Here is an 18,023-nt window from a genome sequence, read left to right as displayed (position 1 = left end):
AATCACGAAATCTCACGAGCTTTTTTTTTTGGCATTTGGATGTGCTGTGTGAGTTATTGAGTGGTGTTGCGTTTTGGGATGGAGGTATGCACGGTTCGAGATTGTGCGGAGTGGGTTGGGGGGTTGTGGGGTCTATTCGTTGTCCTCGTCCTTGTCTTTGACCTGTTTGATGCCTGGGTAGACGACGGCTTGAGCGGCGAGGATTGCGGGGACTGCGACTTCGAGGATGGCGTGTGGGCCTAGGGGGTATGAATTCGAGGTATGTTTGCTCAGACGTTCTGCGTAGAGGGTTGCAAATAGGGTTGCTGCAACGACGGGCTGTGTGACGGCGGTGATCTTGAACGTTCCGGCGTAGGTCTTGTTGCGATAGTTGAACCAGGCCTGAGCTAGTTCGACAGAGTGTTTGAGCGAAGCACCAATGGCAGCGAATCCAATAAAGGCTGCTTGGAGGGTTGAAGAGGTGCCGGCCTGTTGTGTCCCCCGTGCATCATCGATAAAACACTCATCGGACGATGCCCAGTGAAGAACTCGATCATCAGTGGTGATTTGAAACACCACAATCAGCCCGAAGATCTACACCCAAACCCCGGTCAATAAGTGATGCTGGTCAATAAGTGATACTACAAGGTAAGGAGGTGGGAGAGGGCTTACAATGTAGAATGGAGTCTTGTTGATCGAACGAGCAATGGCGATGGAAGAGCGTTCGTGGCGCGTCAAACGGCGACGACGGAAGGCCAGCGGATTGCGCTTCCACCATTTAGCCGCGGAGAACTTCGGCGGTCGTTCAAGTTGCAGAATCGTCGATACTTGGTACACGAGATAGACAAGTCCGAGCAGTTGGAAGAAGAGCTCGACGAGCGAAAACTCGGCCTCAGCGTACAAGGGTCGAAGTAGCCAGAGGAAAAAGCCGCCGATGTGAAGTGCGATGTGTGCCCATTGGGCTTCTGCCCACAGCCCGGCACTCGTGGCACGTGTGTACCAGTACACAAACAACACTACTCGATGTCAGCCCCGAGTCGAAAAGAGAAAGCGCAACAAGGACTTACGAATCGGATCGGCAATGTCGTTCCACACTAGCGTGGCGAGACTGCTGGCGACCAGTCGACCCGGTCGATCAGAAGCGTGGTAGCGATCTCCCGTCATGAACCCTGTCTCTCTCCAAAGTCAGCTCGATTCATCTTCATGGGTAGGCAGAGTTGGCAAGTACTTACTGTCCATCGAGGTGGCCATTCCCATATCAGCAATGGTGTTGGCCACGATCTCCTTGTCGCCCTCCTCTCCCTGACGAAGCGGTGCAGGTTTGGCACGGTAAAACGTCGTCGAGGCCGACTCTGCCAGCGACGCACGCGCAACCTGGTGGGCAGACACGTAAATGCTCCAGTCAAAGTGCATGTACTCCCTCTTGTCGTCCAGGCTGACGGGCGGGATCTCGCACTGTGCACTAGCATTGCTCCTGAGCGCCTGTGCCAGCGGCTCGCCCGGCAGCGGCAAGTGCTTGGGAATGCGTCTCTTGGAGTGAGCCGACCCGAGCAGATGCATCTGCGTGAGCACAGGCGCATAGTAGTGCACCTCCTTATCCTCCTCCGGTTCGAACGTTAGCATCGTCTCAAAGGGATGTTTGCGGTACGCACGTTCGCACACGCCCCCGACGCGTGTGCTGCACGCATGAGCCGCATCCACCTGTGCCGCAAAATGCTGCGCCTGATAGGTGGCGTTTTCGAACACGTCGGTGGAGCGGACGATGCCAATGCGGCTGCGCGTGCGAACGTGCGGGACCACGATGTTTCCACGATAGCCCAGCAGCTCCGGCATGCCCTCTGGCTGGGTGTCGGCCGAGATGACGGGATTGAGGAAGCGCAGCTGGGCAGGGTGCGCACTGAACATGGCGCTGGCGCGGTCCATGTTGATCGTAGAAGCCATTGGGTCGCCGTTGGCATTGGCGCGGAACCAGGGCGAAGGCACGAGCTCGAGCAGCGGCGCACTCACGCCCACATCGGCCAGCGCCGTATTGAGGTCGCTCTCGGCCGGTCGCAGCGTCGAATCCTTCCTGCGAGGCAGCATCGGTAGCCCCGATCCAAAGATGTACGACACATTGCGGAACGCACCCAGCTCTGACGCTTCATGCTCGGGCACCGAGAGACTGAAAGTAGCGCGCAGCGACGAAGGGCCGAGGTTGGCTGTGTACAGCGGCGCGATCGGCACTCGCAGCGAGATCGACGTGTGGACCTCGTCGGCAAGCGTAAGGTCGCCGCCGATCTGACCCTCGTAAACGATCGCTTCGGTGCGGGTGTAGTTGTCGAGCGCCAGCAAGCCGCTTCGTTTGGGCAGGACGGTCTCGACGAGCTCCCAGGGCGTGTCGCGCTCGGGCAAGCTTCCACCGCGCGCGAGAAGGTCCGTGACGTCCTGCCACACGGTTGCGTGCATGTGGAACGTGGAGCGCGCATCGATGAGCGGATGCACCTGCGAGGCGTTGAAGCGCTGCGCATGATGCGAGGCGAGCGCATGTGTGCGCGTAGGGTACATTGTGTCGTTGATAATCTGGCGCGCCAGGTACCCGATGCCCAGCACCACGGCGCCGCCCAACAGCGCCAGCAGCACCACAGCAGTGACAGCGCAGCAGTGCAGTCCACCGCCGCCAGAGCGCTTCTTGGCGGCGCCATCGACGGGGATGGACGACTCGTGGAAGACGAGCGGCTCCTGCTGCTCTGCGTCCATGTTGCGGCGATGATCGGGCTTGGTGGCCTCAACTCAGCTCGGCTCGAGATGAAGGTGGGAAAATCCAGGGTCCAATCGGGATCCGGGTCGGGAAGCACGCGTTGTGGGCGGGCCGCTCTGACAAAATCCTGGAGATGCCGATCAGAGTCGACGATGATGGAGGAAGCTGAGCAGGTTGCGTCGGCTCGGACCAATGCGCAGAAAGCTCAGTCGGCGGAGAATCATGCATGAGGCGACGAAAAAGTACAGGCGGATGTGCATCGGATCCGTCCGGTCCATATTGAAGATTCATGCGAAGTGCGGACGAGTTCCGCCGGACGACTAATTTCGCAGACGGGAATCCTTTTCGGCGGCTCATCCGCTGATGAGCGAAGCGACAGCTCGGCCGTCGGGAATGCCGCGACCCGTCCATCGATCGGGAGCACAGTCGTGATGACAAACCATCCGCCGATCCGATTGACCCCACTCGATCCACTCGATCAATCGCTCCTGCCTATCAAGTGAAGTTCAAGCCATCCGAGTGTCGGCGCAGTGGGTTGATGCCAAAGTGGGCGTCGCAGTTGTAACGGCTTCGACTGCGATGTGTCATGGCTCCTCGACGCTGCATATGAGGAAACGGGAAGCCAGTGTCCCAGCCCAAAGGGGCAGCGAGATTCCCGGATCGGCAGGTCATGCGACTACTTCCACTCTGCCAAGCTCGACAGCATTTGCGGGGGCAGTTTGCGGGGGGACATTGGCCGGTGCAGGCTGCGTTCGCCGGTGGTGGCGGTGGTGTGTCAAGGTTTGGATCGACGCTAGCGTGTGTGTTGGCCTCGGCAAGCTCGGTTATCCACTTGTTCTGCGGCGGCGTGGGGTAAGGGTCGCCGGTGGCGTAGCAGCCATTACAGCCCCTCGACGCGATCCCACTGGCGTGGTTCAGAATCGCGCAACTCGAAAGCCCACCGCTGCTTGCTACACCCTTGCAACAGAGGCGCTTCACCCCACCTGACGCCCCCAAAGTAGCCTTCGCACCCTGCACAAAGGTGGGTGGCTCGCCGAAGAGGGGTAGAAGCCCGCTCATTGTTGAGGCGCTACAACGAGCGGTGCTACGTCTTCGTAGCTGCTCTGCGGTGGTATATATCCGCAGCTTTCGTGAGTCGGAGTGACTGAACAACACCTTCCATCCTCTTCCAGGCTCGTCTGGCTTGTTACTCCTCCGTCCTCCGTCCTACGTCTCCTCTCTCTTCACGACATCCAGCCATGCGATCCTTCGTCTGGCAGGTACTGACCGCTGGTCTGCTGGTCGCTCCTATCTCCCTGGCCACTTGTCAAGCCCCTCCTCCTGGAAGCGTTGACACCCTGGCCAACGGAAACCATTGGTCTCCTTCGCCTCATGCTCAGCCCGGCATCCCTCCTCCTCAAGGCCAGCAAGGCGAGCCTATGCCTCAGGGTTCCCACGACCATCCCGCTATCTCTGGGCACGGCAGTCCTCCTGTTGGATCCGTTTTCAACCCGAGAGATGGGTGGGGAGGCTTCCAGCCCGAGTCCGGCTTCTCCGGTACGCCGACCAAGGCGCTCATGTACACGTACGTGCCCAAGTCGTTCAAGAAGGGCAACCCGGTTGTAGTCGGTGTGCACCACTGCGCGGGTACGGGTCCGGGCTACTTCCGCGAGTACCCCGACTGGCCCAAGGCCTCCGAAGAGAAGGGCTTCATGATGATCTTCCCCAGCTCGCCTGGTGAGACTGGTGCCTGCTGGGACGTCTCTTCCGCTGCTTCGCTCAGGCACAATGGCGGCGGAGACTCTCAGACCATCGTCAACATGGTCAAGTACGCCCAGACCAAGTACGGCGCGAGCGACAAGAAGGTCTTCGTCGTTGGTCACTCGTCGGGCGCCATGATGACCGAGGTGCTCGCCGCGGCCTACCCGGATGTCTTTGTCGCTGGCGCAGAGTACTCGGGTGTTCCAGCTGGCTGCTTCAAGACCAACAAGCAGGCCGGCGCTGATTGGAACAGTGCCTGTGCTGGAGGTAACGTTCGTGAATCGCCCGAGTACTGGGGTCAGCAAGCCAAGGACATGTACCCCGTAAGTATAACATTATCATTTCGCCAATGTCGAAAGGATGGACGCGATGCTGACCAAGACTTGACTTTTGTTTCGATGGGTGAAATAGGAATACAAGGGCTCCTACCCTCGTATGATGCTGGTGCACGGCAAGGCGGACCAGACCATCAACTACGAGAACCAGGTCGAGGCCGTCAAGCAGTGGACCTACCTGCACCACCTCGACGCCAACAAGCCCACCAAGCAGTATGACGACGCCCAGAAGCCCAACTACCATGTCTCCGAATACGGCCACGACGTCCTCGCCATCTCTGCTGATGGCGTCACTCACGACAACCCTGCCAGGGTCGACCTCACCGTGCAGTTCTTCGGTCTCTGAGCGATGATCTTCCCGCTGAAGAGTGCGACCGCAACACCCTATGCACGCAGCTCCACATGCCCCGACGTCTCGTCATGCTAGCTAGTGCGACGTCGCAATCCCATTGACTTATACTTCCGCGAATGTTTGGGAGAGGCGTGCTTCCGATGGAATGGAATTTGAGCTAATGGTGCATGTAGATGGATTTCCGCTGGATGTGATGGTGAGGACTGGTAATGCTGACCTCGCTGCTCGTCTCTGAAATGAGGCTAGATGGAATCGCAATCCGCAACTCCGCACAAGATGACAGCCGAGGTCGTCCGGCGGTATCGCCGAGCGGGACGGGTCGATGCTTCTAATTCATGCGTACAGCTGCGGTGACGTTGCGCAGAAGCGGAATACTGGCTATGTATGAGCAGGAGAGTGGCCCGCAAGTTGCTTTTTTTTGGGCCACGGGAAGTAAGCAATTTTTCGGAGTTCCGCGTCCAAGGGTTCACCGCCCAGGCACCGCAGCTCTCTGCAGCGGCTCGTCAGTCGCCGTTCCTCGAGGCGAGGGCTGTGCACCCAACGGAACGGACAGCATTATTCGCCGATGCCATGCACTGGCGATCAATCTCTGCAACTCAGCCCGTGCTTCTACGGCGTAATTTAGAAGGCGGCATCATTACTAACCGTGTTGCGCCCGTTGGACCGCTCCACCACCGCAGCCGGCTGCTCGGATCACTTCGCTCGGCTAGGTGTGCAGCGCTACCGGCACTCCGCCGACTCACCTCCCCGTTCCGTGATTCCGTTGGAGACCACTCTGCCTTGCCGCGAGCTGAGCCGGCGGTGGAGGCAGCACAGGCCCTCAGCCGTCGCTTCGCCAAGCAATACCATCGGCAGGTCCGTTCCATGGAGGCTCTGACGTCCAGGAACGCCTCCACCTCGGAAGCTGAGACGTACCGCGCAGTTCCGCCACTGTCCCTCCCCGAGGTTGCCAGACGTCGCACAAAGCACTTTGCTCTACATGACGACCCTCGCCACCGGCTTTTGCCCGTCCGTCAATCATAGAAGCTAGCACATACGGTACCGTACCCGCCGCAGCGTACCCCTTCATTGCAACATAGCTACTCGTCGTATGAGCAAGAACAAATAAAGCAACCTTACCTCAGCCGTCAATCTATCCGTCCTCATCAGCAAACAATAACACCCCTCTCCTTCTCGCATTCAGACTCGCTCTCCTACACGCCACAAACACAATGGCTTTCCCCAAGTCTCTCCTCCTCTCGGCTCTGCTCGCCGCAGCAACTGTCAAGGCGGCTCCGCTGAAGCGCGCCACTACCTGCAAGGTCGATTCTGGCCATTACGGCTCCATCACCATCAATGGTGCGGCGCTGAGCCTCGGCGAGGATGGCAAGTTCGTCGTCGGCGGCCAGCCCCAGCAGTTCAGGGCTGGTATCTGCCAGACTCACAACGAGGATCCCAAGGGCTACACCGTCGACACCATCGGCTACGTCGTCAACGCTTACGACGAGTCCCAGTGTCTCACCGCCAGCGCTCTCGACCAGACCGGCGCCACCTTCTCCTTCCAGGACTGCAAGCTCGACGCCAACCACGCCGATGCCACCCAGAACTTCGCTTGGACCCAGGGCTACGTCTCCAACTTTGCCAAGCTCTACTTCAACGGCGAGTCGAACAACTTCGTCAACGGCACCAGCCACTCTGCCTACAACCTCAGGGGCGAGGGAGGCGCCAACACCGATCTCATCGTCGGCTACAGCCCCAACAAGCCTCAGACCATCCCCGAGACGCGCTTCAACCTCAACTATATCCCCAGCTCCGTTGTTCTGCCCCCTCCCATCAAGTGCTCCTCGCAGAAGGTCGGCCAGATCCTCTTCAACAACCAGACCGCCGCATCCAACACCTACTCGGGCCCCATCAACGCCAAGTGGGAAGCACAAGCCGGCACTACGGACAAGTTCGTCTTTGAGCAGTGCGACTATTCTTCCGCCGGCTTCACTTCCAACGCCGACGTGACTTACGGTCGACTGCGACCCGGCACCGACCTCTCCAACGGAGAGTACAACTGCTACCAGTACACCGGTGACGATGGTGCGACCGGTGATAACAATACCCCCACGGCTTCTCCGTGGATCAACGGCCTCCAGGTGCAGGAATGCTGGAACTCGCCCGACAATGCTCCTGGCGAGCAGCTCGTCCGCCTCAACAACAACGACAACTCGTTCGTCTTTGTTCCCTTCCCCGCCGACCAGCCCGAGCCGGGCAACGAGTACTGGTACACCCAGGGCGACTACGTCGACGAGTACGGCGTCAACCAGTACGTCTGGGATTCCGCCGGAATTGGCCAGGTCTACCTCGACAGCTCCAACGCCAACCTCACAAAGTACCCACCTGGCAAGGTCACCTTCCAGGCCAGCTGACCAATTCGACCTGCAGCTTCATATGATCGCTACCTCGCATAGACGCAATTTTAGACGCGTGTTCTCGCTTTCTCTGCCTCTTGCAATCATTGGCCCCTGTGTGTGGCGCAGCTCCGACCCGGTTGCTTGATCCATGTCGAATCTCCTCGTCGCTGCTAGGATACCGGCGCCACTGCTGATTAAACAGAAGGCGATGCTTCCAGAACGACGCCATCTCATCTGCAACACAAGCCATGTGGGCAACAGCGTGTTGCAGTCCGCCACAAGACCGCCAAAAGCCTCGTCTCGGTGGGCTGACAAGGCACAAGATTAAGTCCGAGTGGGAGATATCTCCACGTCGTTGATCTCTGAATGATCGATGGCATGACTGACCTTACACAAAGGGAATCTGGTGACAACAAAGATACGAAAAGGTACGTCCTGCTGTACCTTTCTGACAAAAAGCAGGTGGGAGACAAGAAATGTATTCAGCCACGGATCGCGCCTCATTCTGGTGGGCAGAGCCCCTCATTTCGTACGCCTCGTCGTACCGAGATGAAGTCAATGTGGGCTAAAGAAGAGTAAGCTCCAAAACATCGGTGGGCCAAAGCGTGCCAAGGCCACGGCACGCTCTCAGTCTGCTAGGTGCACGGACACTCTTGCGGACGTACGAGGCTCGAGAGCACGGAGCTTCACTGTTGCACTCTCGCTATCGAGTGCATGTCATGAACGTGTAAGACTGGCTCGATCCTGATCATCCCCTCGTTTCTCCCCATCGCCTCCCGTGTCCCTAACACCTACATACCTCTCCATCCTACCCCCTCTCGGATTATTCACGATGGTCTTCAAGAAATCCCTGCTCATTGCGGCCCTTGCCACCGCCATCAGCTCCGCCCAGGCTGCCGAGCCTGCCTACAAGATCCAGGCCGGCTCGTGGAATGAGCTCAAGATCAGCGGCCAGCCTATCGGTGTGACTCACTCTGGCGACGTCGTCGTTGGCGGTGCTCCTCACCTCTTCTCGTACGCGGTCTGCAACTCCAAGTCCACCGGTGCCAAGTCCAAGGGCCAGGCTGTCGAGGGTTACATCGTTGACGCCTACAACACCACCCAGTGTCTCAGCCTCGGCAAGAAGGAGGCTCAAAACGCGCCGATCACTCTATCCCCCTGCAGGTTCAACAAGCAGGGTCACGTCGTGCACTCGCAGACCTTTGCGTGGATCCCCAACGGCCCGGACGCTGTCAACGCCACCGCTTACTTCAAGGGTGTCAGCGACGAGCCCATCTCCAAGAAGAGCCCGCCCAAGTACACTCTTCACTACGAGCTCCAGCACCCGGGTCTCAACGGACAGCTCGGAAGGCTCATGGCCGACTACACGCCGAAGCTCAAGGCTCTGCCTGAGGGTCAGCTGACTCTGTCGCTGGAGAAGCACACCGGAGAGCTGCCTGCCAAGCAGGCCGCTCTCAACTGCACCGAGATCATCGAGGGCCAGCTGATCTACAGCAACGCTACCGCCCGTGGCAACACCTACACTGGACCCCTCAACGCCGTTTGGGAGGCCGACGCCAAGAGTGTCGACAAGTTCCTGTGGCAGAAGTGCGACTACTCGTCGCTCGGCTTCACCGAGACTTCCAAGTACGCCTTTGGTCGTCTGCGTCCTGCTGCCGACCAGGCTAGCGGCTTCGTCACCTGCTACAGCATGGAGGGTCCTCTGGGCGGATCTGGCCCTACCGCTGTGCCTTCTCGTCGCCCTCACATCACCTCGATCGTGCCCAAGCCTTGCTCGTTCAACGTGACCGCTGGCCGCGACCTCGTCAGGTACAACAAGCAGACCAAGACCGTCAAGTTCATCCCCTACCCTCACCTGCGTCGCACCGGTAGCCTCTACTGGTACACCCAGGCCGATTACGACAAGAACTTCCGCGTCGAGCAGAAGCTCACCAGCCCCAAGTCCATCGGCCAGGCTTACCTCGACCGCGACAACGTCTTCCTTACCAAGTTCCGCCCCGGCAACGTCACCTTCCAGGCCGACCCGGTCCTCAATGCCCAGCCCGCTACCAAGGTCGAGAAGCCCGTCAAGGCTGAGAAGCCCGTCAAGGCCTAGAGGGCTGTAGTTGCACATTCTCGTCCAGCCTTTTGCCTCGCTACATGTCACGCCCTGTACAGTTTCGTCGTCCAAGTTTAGCTCTGAGATTGAAACATTGGTGTATGTACGCTTCTTTGCGACGACGTCTCTTTTTGCCTTGAGGCTCTCGGGGGCTGCCGAACTTGACATGCAGGCGCAGAAGCGGCCCGATTCCACTCCTTGGATCTCTCGATGGAGGGAGATGTGGGGAAGAAAAGCCAACTTCGCATTTAACCAACGCCGGCGTAACACAATTTGTCGGAGCGAAAAAAATCGCGCCGAGCATTTCTGCATGCGTCGCCGTGTTTGAGGAGAAACAGGCGCCTGGCGGAGCGCGAACTGAGCTTGGACTCCGCTTGAATCTTCGTCCTCGACGCCCACGCCCTCTGCCTTAGCGGCTAGGCGGTGAAACGGTGGCTGAGGCTCACTCCAGCCAGATGCGTCGATCGGTAGTGGCAGCTCGCCAACCTGTTGCCGACGGAAAGATTGAGACGACGCTCCAGGCCAAGCTCGATCATGTATGCAGTTCATCTCAACTTGCCGAAACTTCGCGGAGGGCTGTTGCGCGAAAGATTGTTCTAAACTGAGGTATACATTAATGAACCTTGCGATGACATGAAGACCGAGTTAAGAGATATACAGAGCATCTACCGAGACTGTGCAGCTTAGATGGGGATGCCAGGGGCAGTGAGCGGGCGCGAGAAGTTGGAGCGCGAGAGGCTCGACGAGTGGCGGAGCATCTTGATCCTCAGCTCGTCCGAGTTGAACTGAGCAGGGGGAGCGCGCATGGGGCTCATGGGACGAACGCTGCTGGGCCTGATGACAGGCGACGAGACTGGCGATCCACCAACAGGGGTGACGGGCACCGAGACCACCGCACCGGCGGCACCGGCGACATCGCCAAAGTAGTCGGTAGAAGACTTGGGCGATCCCGAGGTGGACGAGAGCTGTGGTGTCGATGGAGCCGAGACCTCGCCGAGGAGCATGCACGAGAGGCGGCGCGAGACGTTGTGCACGCCCGTAGCAGGGCCGACCTCGACGACGTGCTTCTCGGGGATGTTCTGCTTGACGAATTGGTCGAGCGTGAGCTCGGCGATCGACAGTGCAGGGTCGGTGGGGAGCGAGAAGTAGCGCGTCTTGGTGGGCACCGATCGAGTAAGACCCTCGGGGCGGAAGGGCTGCTTGGAGCCGGCCTTGAACTTGGCTGCCTGGAGCGCGGTGACCTGGGCGAGGTACGAGACACTCTTCTCCCAAGTGCACACCGCCGAGACGGGCAGGTAAGGGCGCTTGGCCTTGACAGTGGCCTTGGTGGCGAGCATCTTGACGAGCTCCCAAAGCATGTCGACTGCGGCAGCCTTGATGATGTCAGGGCGAGCAGTGGCGGCAGCAGCCTGAGACGAGCCGAGAAGGTCTGCCACCGAGACGGCAGGCACCTCAATGCGGCGCATCTTGACCTCGACGAAAGCCGTGTACTCGCCACAGCCAGCACCGTCGCAAGAGCGGCAGGTGGAAGCCTTCTTGCCCTCGCAGGTCATGCAGCTAAGCTTGCCCTGTCCCTGGCATCGACCACAGCGGCGGCGACCCTTCTGCATGCCCGAGCCCGAGCACCAGAAGCACTCGTTGCCCGCCTCACCGCGGCAGGTGCGGCACGTCTCGTTGCCAGAGCCGGAGCACTTGCGGCATGCACCACAGGTGTTGCTGCGAGGGAGCTCGAGGAACTTGCGCGTCTTGGTCTGGATGGTGCTGATGTCGAGACCCTCGTGGGTGATCTCGAGGTCCCAAGGGTTAGGCAGTTCGGGGAGGAGAGGAAGCGGGGTAGCGCCGGAGCTCCTCTTGGGAAGAGAAGAGACCTTCTTCCACACGGTGGATCGGCTCTCGAGCACGATGACGGCCTTGACGAGCGAATGGACCTTGCTACCCTTGAGCTCGACCTTGAGCGCATCCTGTCGTGCCTTTCGCTCGGCGGCGGAGATTTCCTCCTTCTTGGTGGGGGGAAGAGGAGTGCCATCCTCGCCAAACATGCGCGCCGGGGGTTCAGCAAGCGAGGGGAACTTCTGAGCAAGAGTGGACTGGGCCGCGGCGAGGGAAGGGGGGTCCTTGGTGAGGGTGGAGACGCGGAAGACGATGTCGTCGCGGGTCAGGCCGGAAGAGGGGAGGGGGCAAGCACCTCCAGAGAGGCTGCTGGTCTCGGAGGAAGACTGGGGCGAGGAGGAGTAGCGCTCTTCAGACTCGACCGACTCGACCGACTTGCCCTTCTCTGCACGCGTGTATCGGGGCTGCTCGTCGACGACCTCGACTTCATCGTCCTCGCCGATCGAGTCGACCTTGGCGGCACGAGCAGCCGGGTGCAGAGGCCCTCGCACGGTCGCTGCGAGGTTGGTCTGGTAGAGGTCGATGAGCTCATCCAGCGCAGTGTCGTCATGGGCAGCGCGGCTGTAGGGGTCAAGCTTGAGGGCGTCGTTGAGGTAGCCGAGATCGGAGAAGCCGAGGGCGTTGTGCTCTTGGTTGATGTTGTGAGAGCCGTGCAGAGGGCGCGTGGCCTGGGGAGCGATGATGCGAATCACTGGCTCTTCATCGTCAGAGTACGAGCTGTGAGTCGAGACGGAGTGTTCCGACTCGGTGTAGAACGAGTTGGGGCTCGCGAAGATCGACTCGTTGAACGCCTGCGAGCGAGGCGAAACGGACTCGTAGGAATAGTTCGACATTGTTCAAGAGATTCAAGACGGACTGGTGTAGCGGAAGGGCAAGTAACCGCCTGCGGTACCTATACCTTATATGATGGGGAGGGTTGAGATGTTGCGTGGCGCACGGAAGGCTTTGTCGCAAAGCGGAAGGAGCAAGCAAGCGAGGAGGCGGGACGACTTGAGTAGTGGAGAGAGTGGGAATGCTGTGAGATGGGTGGACAATGTGGGCGACGTGACAAGAATGGCTCTGGCATTATATGATGTGTCGCAGGCACGATGTCATGGCTTGCACTCGGGTAGGAGCCCACCAGAGGAGCTCGAGACACGGCGGTTGACGGTGTCAGAAAGTGCACGGCTGATCTGAAGGAAAGTGGCAGCGTGGGAGAGCTGTGTCGGGTAGGGCATGAGTGGCAGGATGCGGAAGCGAGTGACGGGAGAGATTTGCCTTTCTGGAGAGGCCATCTAGGTTGGATGCCGCGGAGGCGAAACGCAGTCTCGGAAGAGGCAGCGTGGAACCCCGACTAAGCGCGAGGACGAGGTGTCAGATATCGCCATGAGGTGGCTGGAGAGCGCGGAGCCCTGCGGGCTTGGCAGGGGCAGTGGACCAGATGCCGAATCGAGAGGACGAGAGGACGAGAGGTGGAGAGATGGGGCGTTCGGATGCGTGTGTGAGGCGGGCCGTGTGGCTGGTCGAGATGGGGCTCGAAGCACCGAGTGTCTCAGGGATTTTAGAGGCCGACAGGCGGCACGCTGCAAGCGGCTAATGGTCGTGCAGCCCAAAGACGGCGTTTCTGTCAGATGTCTCGCCTAACGCAGGGTTGCGGTCGGAGCGGAAGCAGAATCTGAAGCGCCCGCAGCGGCCACAGAGCCAAGTTTAAATTCAATCAAATTGCAGGATTAAATCCAGTGGTTCGGACGCTGTACTTTTGACATCAACCTCAAATGTAACCTCACTGCGGTTGGCATGAGACTGAATGCTTTCAAGCAAATACGATGTCATACCGTAGAGCTCAGAAGTCGTGTCATTGAGAGCGTTCGGCCCCTGTGAGCGGTTTGCGAGAACGTACTGAGTGTCGGTGCTGCATCTAGCGTGTAGAGCTACGCCAGCAGCATGACAGCTATAGTCGCGGCGAGCATCAAATGCACGAAAGCTTGAAGCCTGCAACAATAAGGAACACGGCATTTCGGCGTGCGCTAATCTGGCGGTGATCCTCTGACACCAGCGCTAAGCCTGCAGCGGAAAGAGCGCCGTAGGCCAGACCGCCAGCCGTGAGGCGTGCAGGCGCTCAGAGCGTTGGCCAAGCGGTGTCGGTGATCCAAAGTGCGGCCGGTTTTAGATTGGTGGCCAATGTCTCGGACGGCCACATGCGCTGCTCCACGGCCATCCGCCCTCCAGTCCGCCGTGCTTGTCGAAATTGCTTCTCCTTTTTCAAAATAAATTGAAAATGATTGAAAATCCCCCACAGCGCCGCCTTTTGCCCTTGTTTCGCAGATTCTCCGACCGGGGGAGCCACCACCACCACCACCGAATGCAGCTTCTGGATCTACTTGCGCCAATACGCAGGACGACCGCCTAGACTTTCAACGCTTGCTATTGCATCTCGTCAAGTGGTGATTGATGCATGCAGTAGCAGGTGAAAGAGAGCATCGAAGCTAGGATGCCTTCTGTGCATGCTCTGCTTCGACCACGCCTCCAGGGGCGGCAAAGTGCGTGCTCTCGGCTAGCAGGCCAGGAACACGGCGTCAGCTCACCTCTGTGAGATTCATCGAGGCTTTGTCCTCTTTCACGGATCTTCAGTGTTCGATCTTCCAATGCGAACGAGGCTTGCATTCGAGAGCTTTGGACTCATTGAAGGCTTGCAGGTCAGGACAAGGCAAACCGTCGGATGCAGGCACGCTTTGATCTCCCACGCGCTCTAAGCGAGGTGGCAGAACGCGACTGGTACAGTACCTGCAGGGGCGATTCGAAGCTTGGCGTAGAAACGACTCCGACTCTCTTTCGCTCCTATCTGCTCTTCACTATGGCGATCAAGCCTTGCATCGTGTCTGGTTGCCAGAGAAGGGAGCTCGAATCGAAAGAATGAGAACTCTGGCACTTCAATTCGATGTGCTGTATGGCTGACGAATTCAAATGAGCTGGCTAGTCGCAGTGCCGTTCGAGCCGTAGGACGACTGCTTGGCGATCGCGTCCAAGCTCGCAAGCGTGGAGAGCCTGAGGCCTTTCTGACGATTCTGAGCCTTTTCGTTGAGGGAGGGGAAGAGGAGCGAGTTCCCAGGTTCTGGTCTCTCGCTTCGAGCACGGTGACACATTTCAGCCCCGCCAAGCGCCAGACCTTTTTGGCGCCTATCAGCGGAAGCACGTGAAGGGTTGCAGCTACTGGGTAGCCGCCCGTTGAATCTAGAGAATGAGCACTTCCACCGCTCTGCTGGCTAGCGCCGGGGCCCGGGTGGCTCCCAATGCAGAGCAGTTTGTAGAAGTCTGGAATGGGCGCGAAGTGTCGCGCTGAGTTTGAATGAGTTGAAGAAGGCATAGCGGCTGTGATCTGGCTTTGTGGCGGCTCCAAGCCGCAACTCCGCCCAAGCGCGCCGACAATGTTTGCACTCAGAGTCCAACCGCAGGCCGAACGAAGCGAAATGATACGCATGCGTACATCTAGCTCATTCGGGGCTTATTTCTCGCAGGCCTTGCGATGCTCACGCCTCACAGCGTTCGATTCCCTATCATCGCACCGCAAGCGCACAAACAGACTAGTGCAAATTTCATGTTTAGCGTGTCAACAGATCTTCAGGGCCGAAAATTAATCCGTGAAAGCAGGAACAACGAATGACGCTAGCAGTTCTTCCTCCTAGGATTCCATTGCTGTCGGCCTCTGCTCCTCTCATAGCAATGGTGCACTTCTACGCCATATCATGATTGGTGCTTGCTTCCGGGATTTACGTTCTGTTGACTCCGTAGGATCCTGATGGTGTTTGCACGTGCCAAATTGCATTTCAGGAAGAAATTCAAAAAAAAATCATGCTTGACAAATGGCACGAAAATGCGATTTTAGGTAGGTGAGTAGCCGGATACATGCGGCAGATAGGGTGCTCACCTGTGATCATCCTATCTTCCCGGAAGCAAAGCTCGTACGTCAATGAATCACGTATCGTTTGACAGCGCAGAGTCTGCCGCTCGATGTATGAGCCGCATACAGCAGGGTCGAACGAGGATCGATGCGGCCCAAGACTGCGCCTGAACCGGGCGTGGGGAAAAAATAAAAGCAAAGTTAAATTATACTCGAATCGGGCAAGGCACAGAACGGCGTTGGTGGCGTCAGGTCTCGGGCGAACGCGGCCCCGATTTTTTTTTCGAAGAGCCGGGAGGAGCGGGCCCAGACCCTCGAGACCCTTTCCGCATCCGAGATCCGATGGAAGGAAGGCGTGGCTGCCCATTGCCTGATTCCAGTACGAAACGAAACGCCGAGATCGCATGATTGTACTTTGAGCTCAGAGCAGCTGTTGCACGTTCTCTTGGCCCAGATTTGGCGCAGATCGCAGCACTTGCGAATTCTTGTGCCAACGCGATCTCGAGGCGAACGTGCTGGACTGAACTGTAAATCTTGCCTCTTCAAATGAATCGGACAGAATTACTGCCAGGTTTGCGAAGAGGTTTCCTGCCACAATGCGTTTGGCGGGCAGGTCTTGATCTGTAGCTGTGACCGACTTCGAGTCCACGTGTGCACCAGTTCGCTTTACGTGGGGCTATCGGAACGGGAGACGAGCTACGGTCGCTCTACTTTGAAGCTCTCTCAAGACATAAGGTGTATTCCGATTGTTTTTTTGGTGTCGCATGCAGCGATTCCGGCTAGCTTGGGCCCAGAACGTAACTCTGCCGTGAGGAGCTCGCGCCCTGAGCCGATACCGCAACTTTGCTGCCTTCTTGGCGAACGGTACATGTAGAACACGGAAAGGACGAGAGTGCATCAGTACGGGTTTCTTGCGTGGATCTCGACGACGGCCTGCTCAAGAGGCTCGCAGACAATCTGAGGTGGCTCGCCAAAGCTACTTGACACGACAACGTCTCACCCTTTGACGCACATCGGGGTGATTGTCGATGCTTTCAGACAAGGACGAACCTGTCACAAAGTGTCAGGGTGAGATCGACACGATACTGGCATACGCCGATCCTCCAACGTTCGCATGTGAGTGCCTCCGTCCTGGATCCATTCACCGCTCCTAGCAGCAAGCCGAATGTAGCCTCATGCTGGCCCTGCTTTTCGAATCCGATTTATCGCCTGTCACTGTAGCATCGTAGCTGTCAAAGGCACGTAGGACCAGGTGGACGGCCGGCAACTCAACCTTCGGGTGGAGCGGCCGTACAGTAGCACAATAGCAGCGCGGTAGTCTCGAATGGAAGCCCGATTCTGACACCCGGTGGAGAATTTGCCTTTTCACTGCGAATTTTTGTAAAATTGCCTTTTTGAATGCTGCCAAATTGAAAAGAAAAAGCAATGATCGCCGTGCCTGCAGCAACTCGCACATCGAGGTCTGGCCCTTTCCCACTTTTCGCGCTATTTTCGGGCACCAGAGCCCACGTCGAACGGAAGCGTGACGGCGCTTGGCGCCAATCTGGCAGTGTGTGCGTGCAGCGCAAGCGCGTCCGGACGCGTGTCTCACCACCACTGTGGCTGGCCTGCCACTGTAGCCAAGCTGCATCGCGGCAAATGCTCCCCTGTATTCATGTCTCAGCCATGAATACAATATAGGCAAGCCGCGCGGCCACGGATGTCTCAGCAACTGGAAGCGGCAGCAGGTGCTCTCTGTGTGTGTTGAGTTCAACTGCACGAAAGGCCTGGTGGTCCACTCACCGGGTTTCACTGAGACCTCCCAAGCCCAAGCATCAGCCCCGCCACAGTAGCGTGGGTGTCCGAAGTCCTGCCAGCCATGGCGCGGCTACCAAGAGAGCCTCCAGAGCTGTGTACCTGCATCCCGTCGAGGCGAGACCAGTGTCGTCGCCGCTGACGGCCTTGCTCAGTCACTCATCGGATCACCAGCTATGCGCATGTGATTTAGGTGGTTTGCGCACCTACAGCTGACTGTCGTCACTGACGAATACAATTCTACTCTAGGTTTACAAAGAAAGAGAGAGAGTTGTAGGCTTGAGGAGCAAAAGGTCACAGCTCAGACCCCACAGACCGACTTTGTGACCCTAGGGATTGAGGACTAGGAGATCTTGTATAGAGGCTTCCGGTTCTGATCGGATGGGGTAGCTGGGATGCCGCCTCATGATCGCTCAGGAAATGCGGCGGCCCTAGTTTCGGGCTTCGACCAGCGTCTCAAACACGGCGTACGGCCGCACACCATCTGCCCGCCTGTCCTTCAAATTTTTCGAAAAAAAAAAGACCACGCTGTTCGCACCAACAAATGAATACAATTTAAAGATTTGGGCATTTTCCTTTATTTCATTTTTTCGGCCTCGCGCGAGCGTTCCGCTTCCGTCGAGATTCAGTGGTCTGGAGTGCAGGCTTGACGCGGAGTCTAGAATCGGTTTGACAGCAGCCAAGCATTTAGCGCCCAGACGTAATCTCCGCTAAGCGCCTTCTCTGGCCCGGCACCTGGGCACGCACCAGACGAGGCGCCGCCGTTCTGGCCTCTCCGCTTGCAGCAGCGGCAGGCCGTCAGAGAGACACTCTGTCAATTTGCCTTCCGGCGTCCCATGGCTA

General features: G+C 58.3%; 7 protein-coding genes across 7 annotated transcripts; 3 read left to right on the top strand and 4 right to left on the bottom strand.

Moving 5' to 3' along the window:
• Nucleotides 1–132: 132 nt before the first annotated feature.
• On the bottom strand, nucleotides 133–2,715 carry PAN0_013c4626 (uncharacterized protein; the record flags this gene model as incomplete). The annotated part of the gene is made up of 4 exons (XM_014799754.1): nucleotides 133–573; nucleotides 652–995; nucleotides 1,047–1,148; nucleotides 1,212–2,715. The coding sequence occupies 4 exons, from the start codon at nucleotides 2,713–2,715 to the stop codon at nucleotides 133–135; spliced, it is 2,391 nt and encodes a 796-aa protein (XP_014655240.1).
• A 496-nt stretch (nucleotides 2,716–3,211) lies between these two features.
• Nucleotides 3,212–3,775, bottom strand: PAN0_013c4625 (uncharacterized protein; the record flags this gene model as incomplete). The annotated part of the gene is made up of 1 exon (XM_014799753.1): nucleotides 3,212–3,775. The coding sequence occupies one exon, from the start codon at nucleotides 3,773–3,775 to the stop codon at nucleotides 3,212–3,214; it is 564 nt and encodes a 187-aa protein (XP_014655239.1).
• A 179-nt stretch (nucleotides 3,776–3,954) lies between these two features.
• Nucleotides 3,955–6,166, top strand: PAN0_013d4624 (acetyl xylan protein; the record flags this gene model as incomplete). The annotated part of the gene is made up of 3 exons (XM_014799752.1): nucleotides 3,955–4,779; nucleotides 4,868–5,129; nucleotides 5,607–6,166. 3 exons carry the CDS (start codon nucleotides 3,955–3,957, stop codon nucleotides 6,164–6,166), a joined length of 1,647 nt encoding a protein of 548 aa, XP_014655238.1.
• Nucleotides 6,167–6,354: 188 nt separating this feature from the next.
• Nucleotides 6,355–7,536, top strand: PAN0_013d4623 (uncharacterized protein; the record flags this gene model as incomplete). Its single annotated transcript, XM_014799751.1, has 1 exon — nucleotides 6,355–7,536. One exon carries the CDS (start codon nucleotides 6,355–6,357, stop codon nucleotides 7,534–7,536), a length of 1,182 nt encoding a protein of 393 aa, XP_014655237.1.
• An 817-nt stretch (nucleotides 7,537–8,353) lies between these two features.
• PAN0_013d4622 (uncharacterized protein) lies at nucleotides 8,354–9,616 on the top strand (the record flags this gene model as incomplete). The annotated part of the gene is made up of 1 exon (XM_014799750.1): nucleotides 8,354–9,616. One exon carries the CDS (start codon nucleotides 8,354–8,356, stop codon nucleotides 9,614–9,616), a length of 1,263 nt encoding a protein of 420 aa, XP_014655236.1.
• A 686-nt stretch (nucleotides 9,617–10,302) lies between these two features.
• PAN0_013c4621 (uncharacterized protein) lies at nucleotides 10,303–12,342 on the bottom strand (the record flags this gene model as incomplete). Its single annotated transcript, XM_014799749.1, has 1 exon — nucleotides 10,303–12,342. One exon carries the CDS (start codon nucleotides 12,340–12,342, stop codon nucleotides 10,303–10,305), a length of 2,040 nt encoding a protein of 679 aa, XP_014655235.1.
• Nucleotides 12,343–12,862: 520 nt separating this feature from the next.
• PAN0_013c4620 (uncharacterized protein) lies at nucleotides 12,863–13,504 on the bottom strand (the record flags this gene model as incomplete). The annotated part of the gene is made up of 2 exons (XM_014799748.1): nucleotides 12,863–13,081; nucleotides 13,271–13,504. 2 exons carry the CDS (start codon nucleotides 13,502–13,504, stop codon nucleotides 12,863–12,865), a joined length of 453 nt encoding a protein of 150 aa, XP_014655234.1.
• Between the last annotated feature and the right edge of the window lie 4,519 nt (nucleotides 13,505–18,023).

The sequence above is a fragment of the Moesziomyces antarcticus genome (genome assembly GCF_000747765.1).
Source record: "Moesziomyces antarcticus DNA, scaffold: scaffold_v10013, strain JCM 10317, whole genome shotgun sequence".
Taxonomy (NCBI): domain Eukaryota; kingdom Fungi; phylum Basidiomycota; class Ustilaginomycetes; order Ustilaginales; family Ustilaginaceae; genus Moesziomyces; species Moesziomyces antarcticus.
The sequence above is the reverse complement of the archived record's forward strand: the minus strand, read 5'-3'. Positions and strand labels throughout refer to the sequence as shown.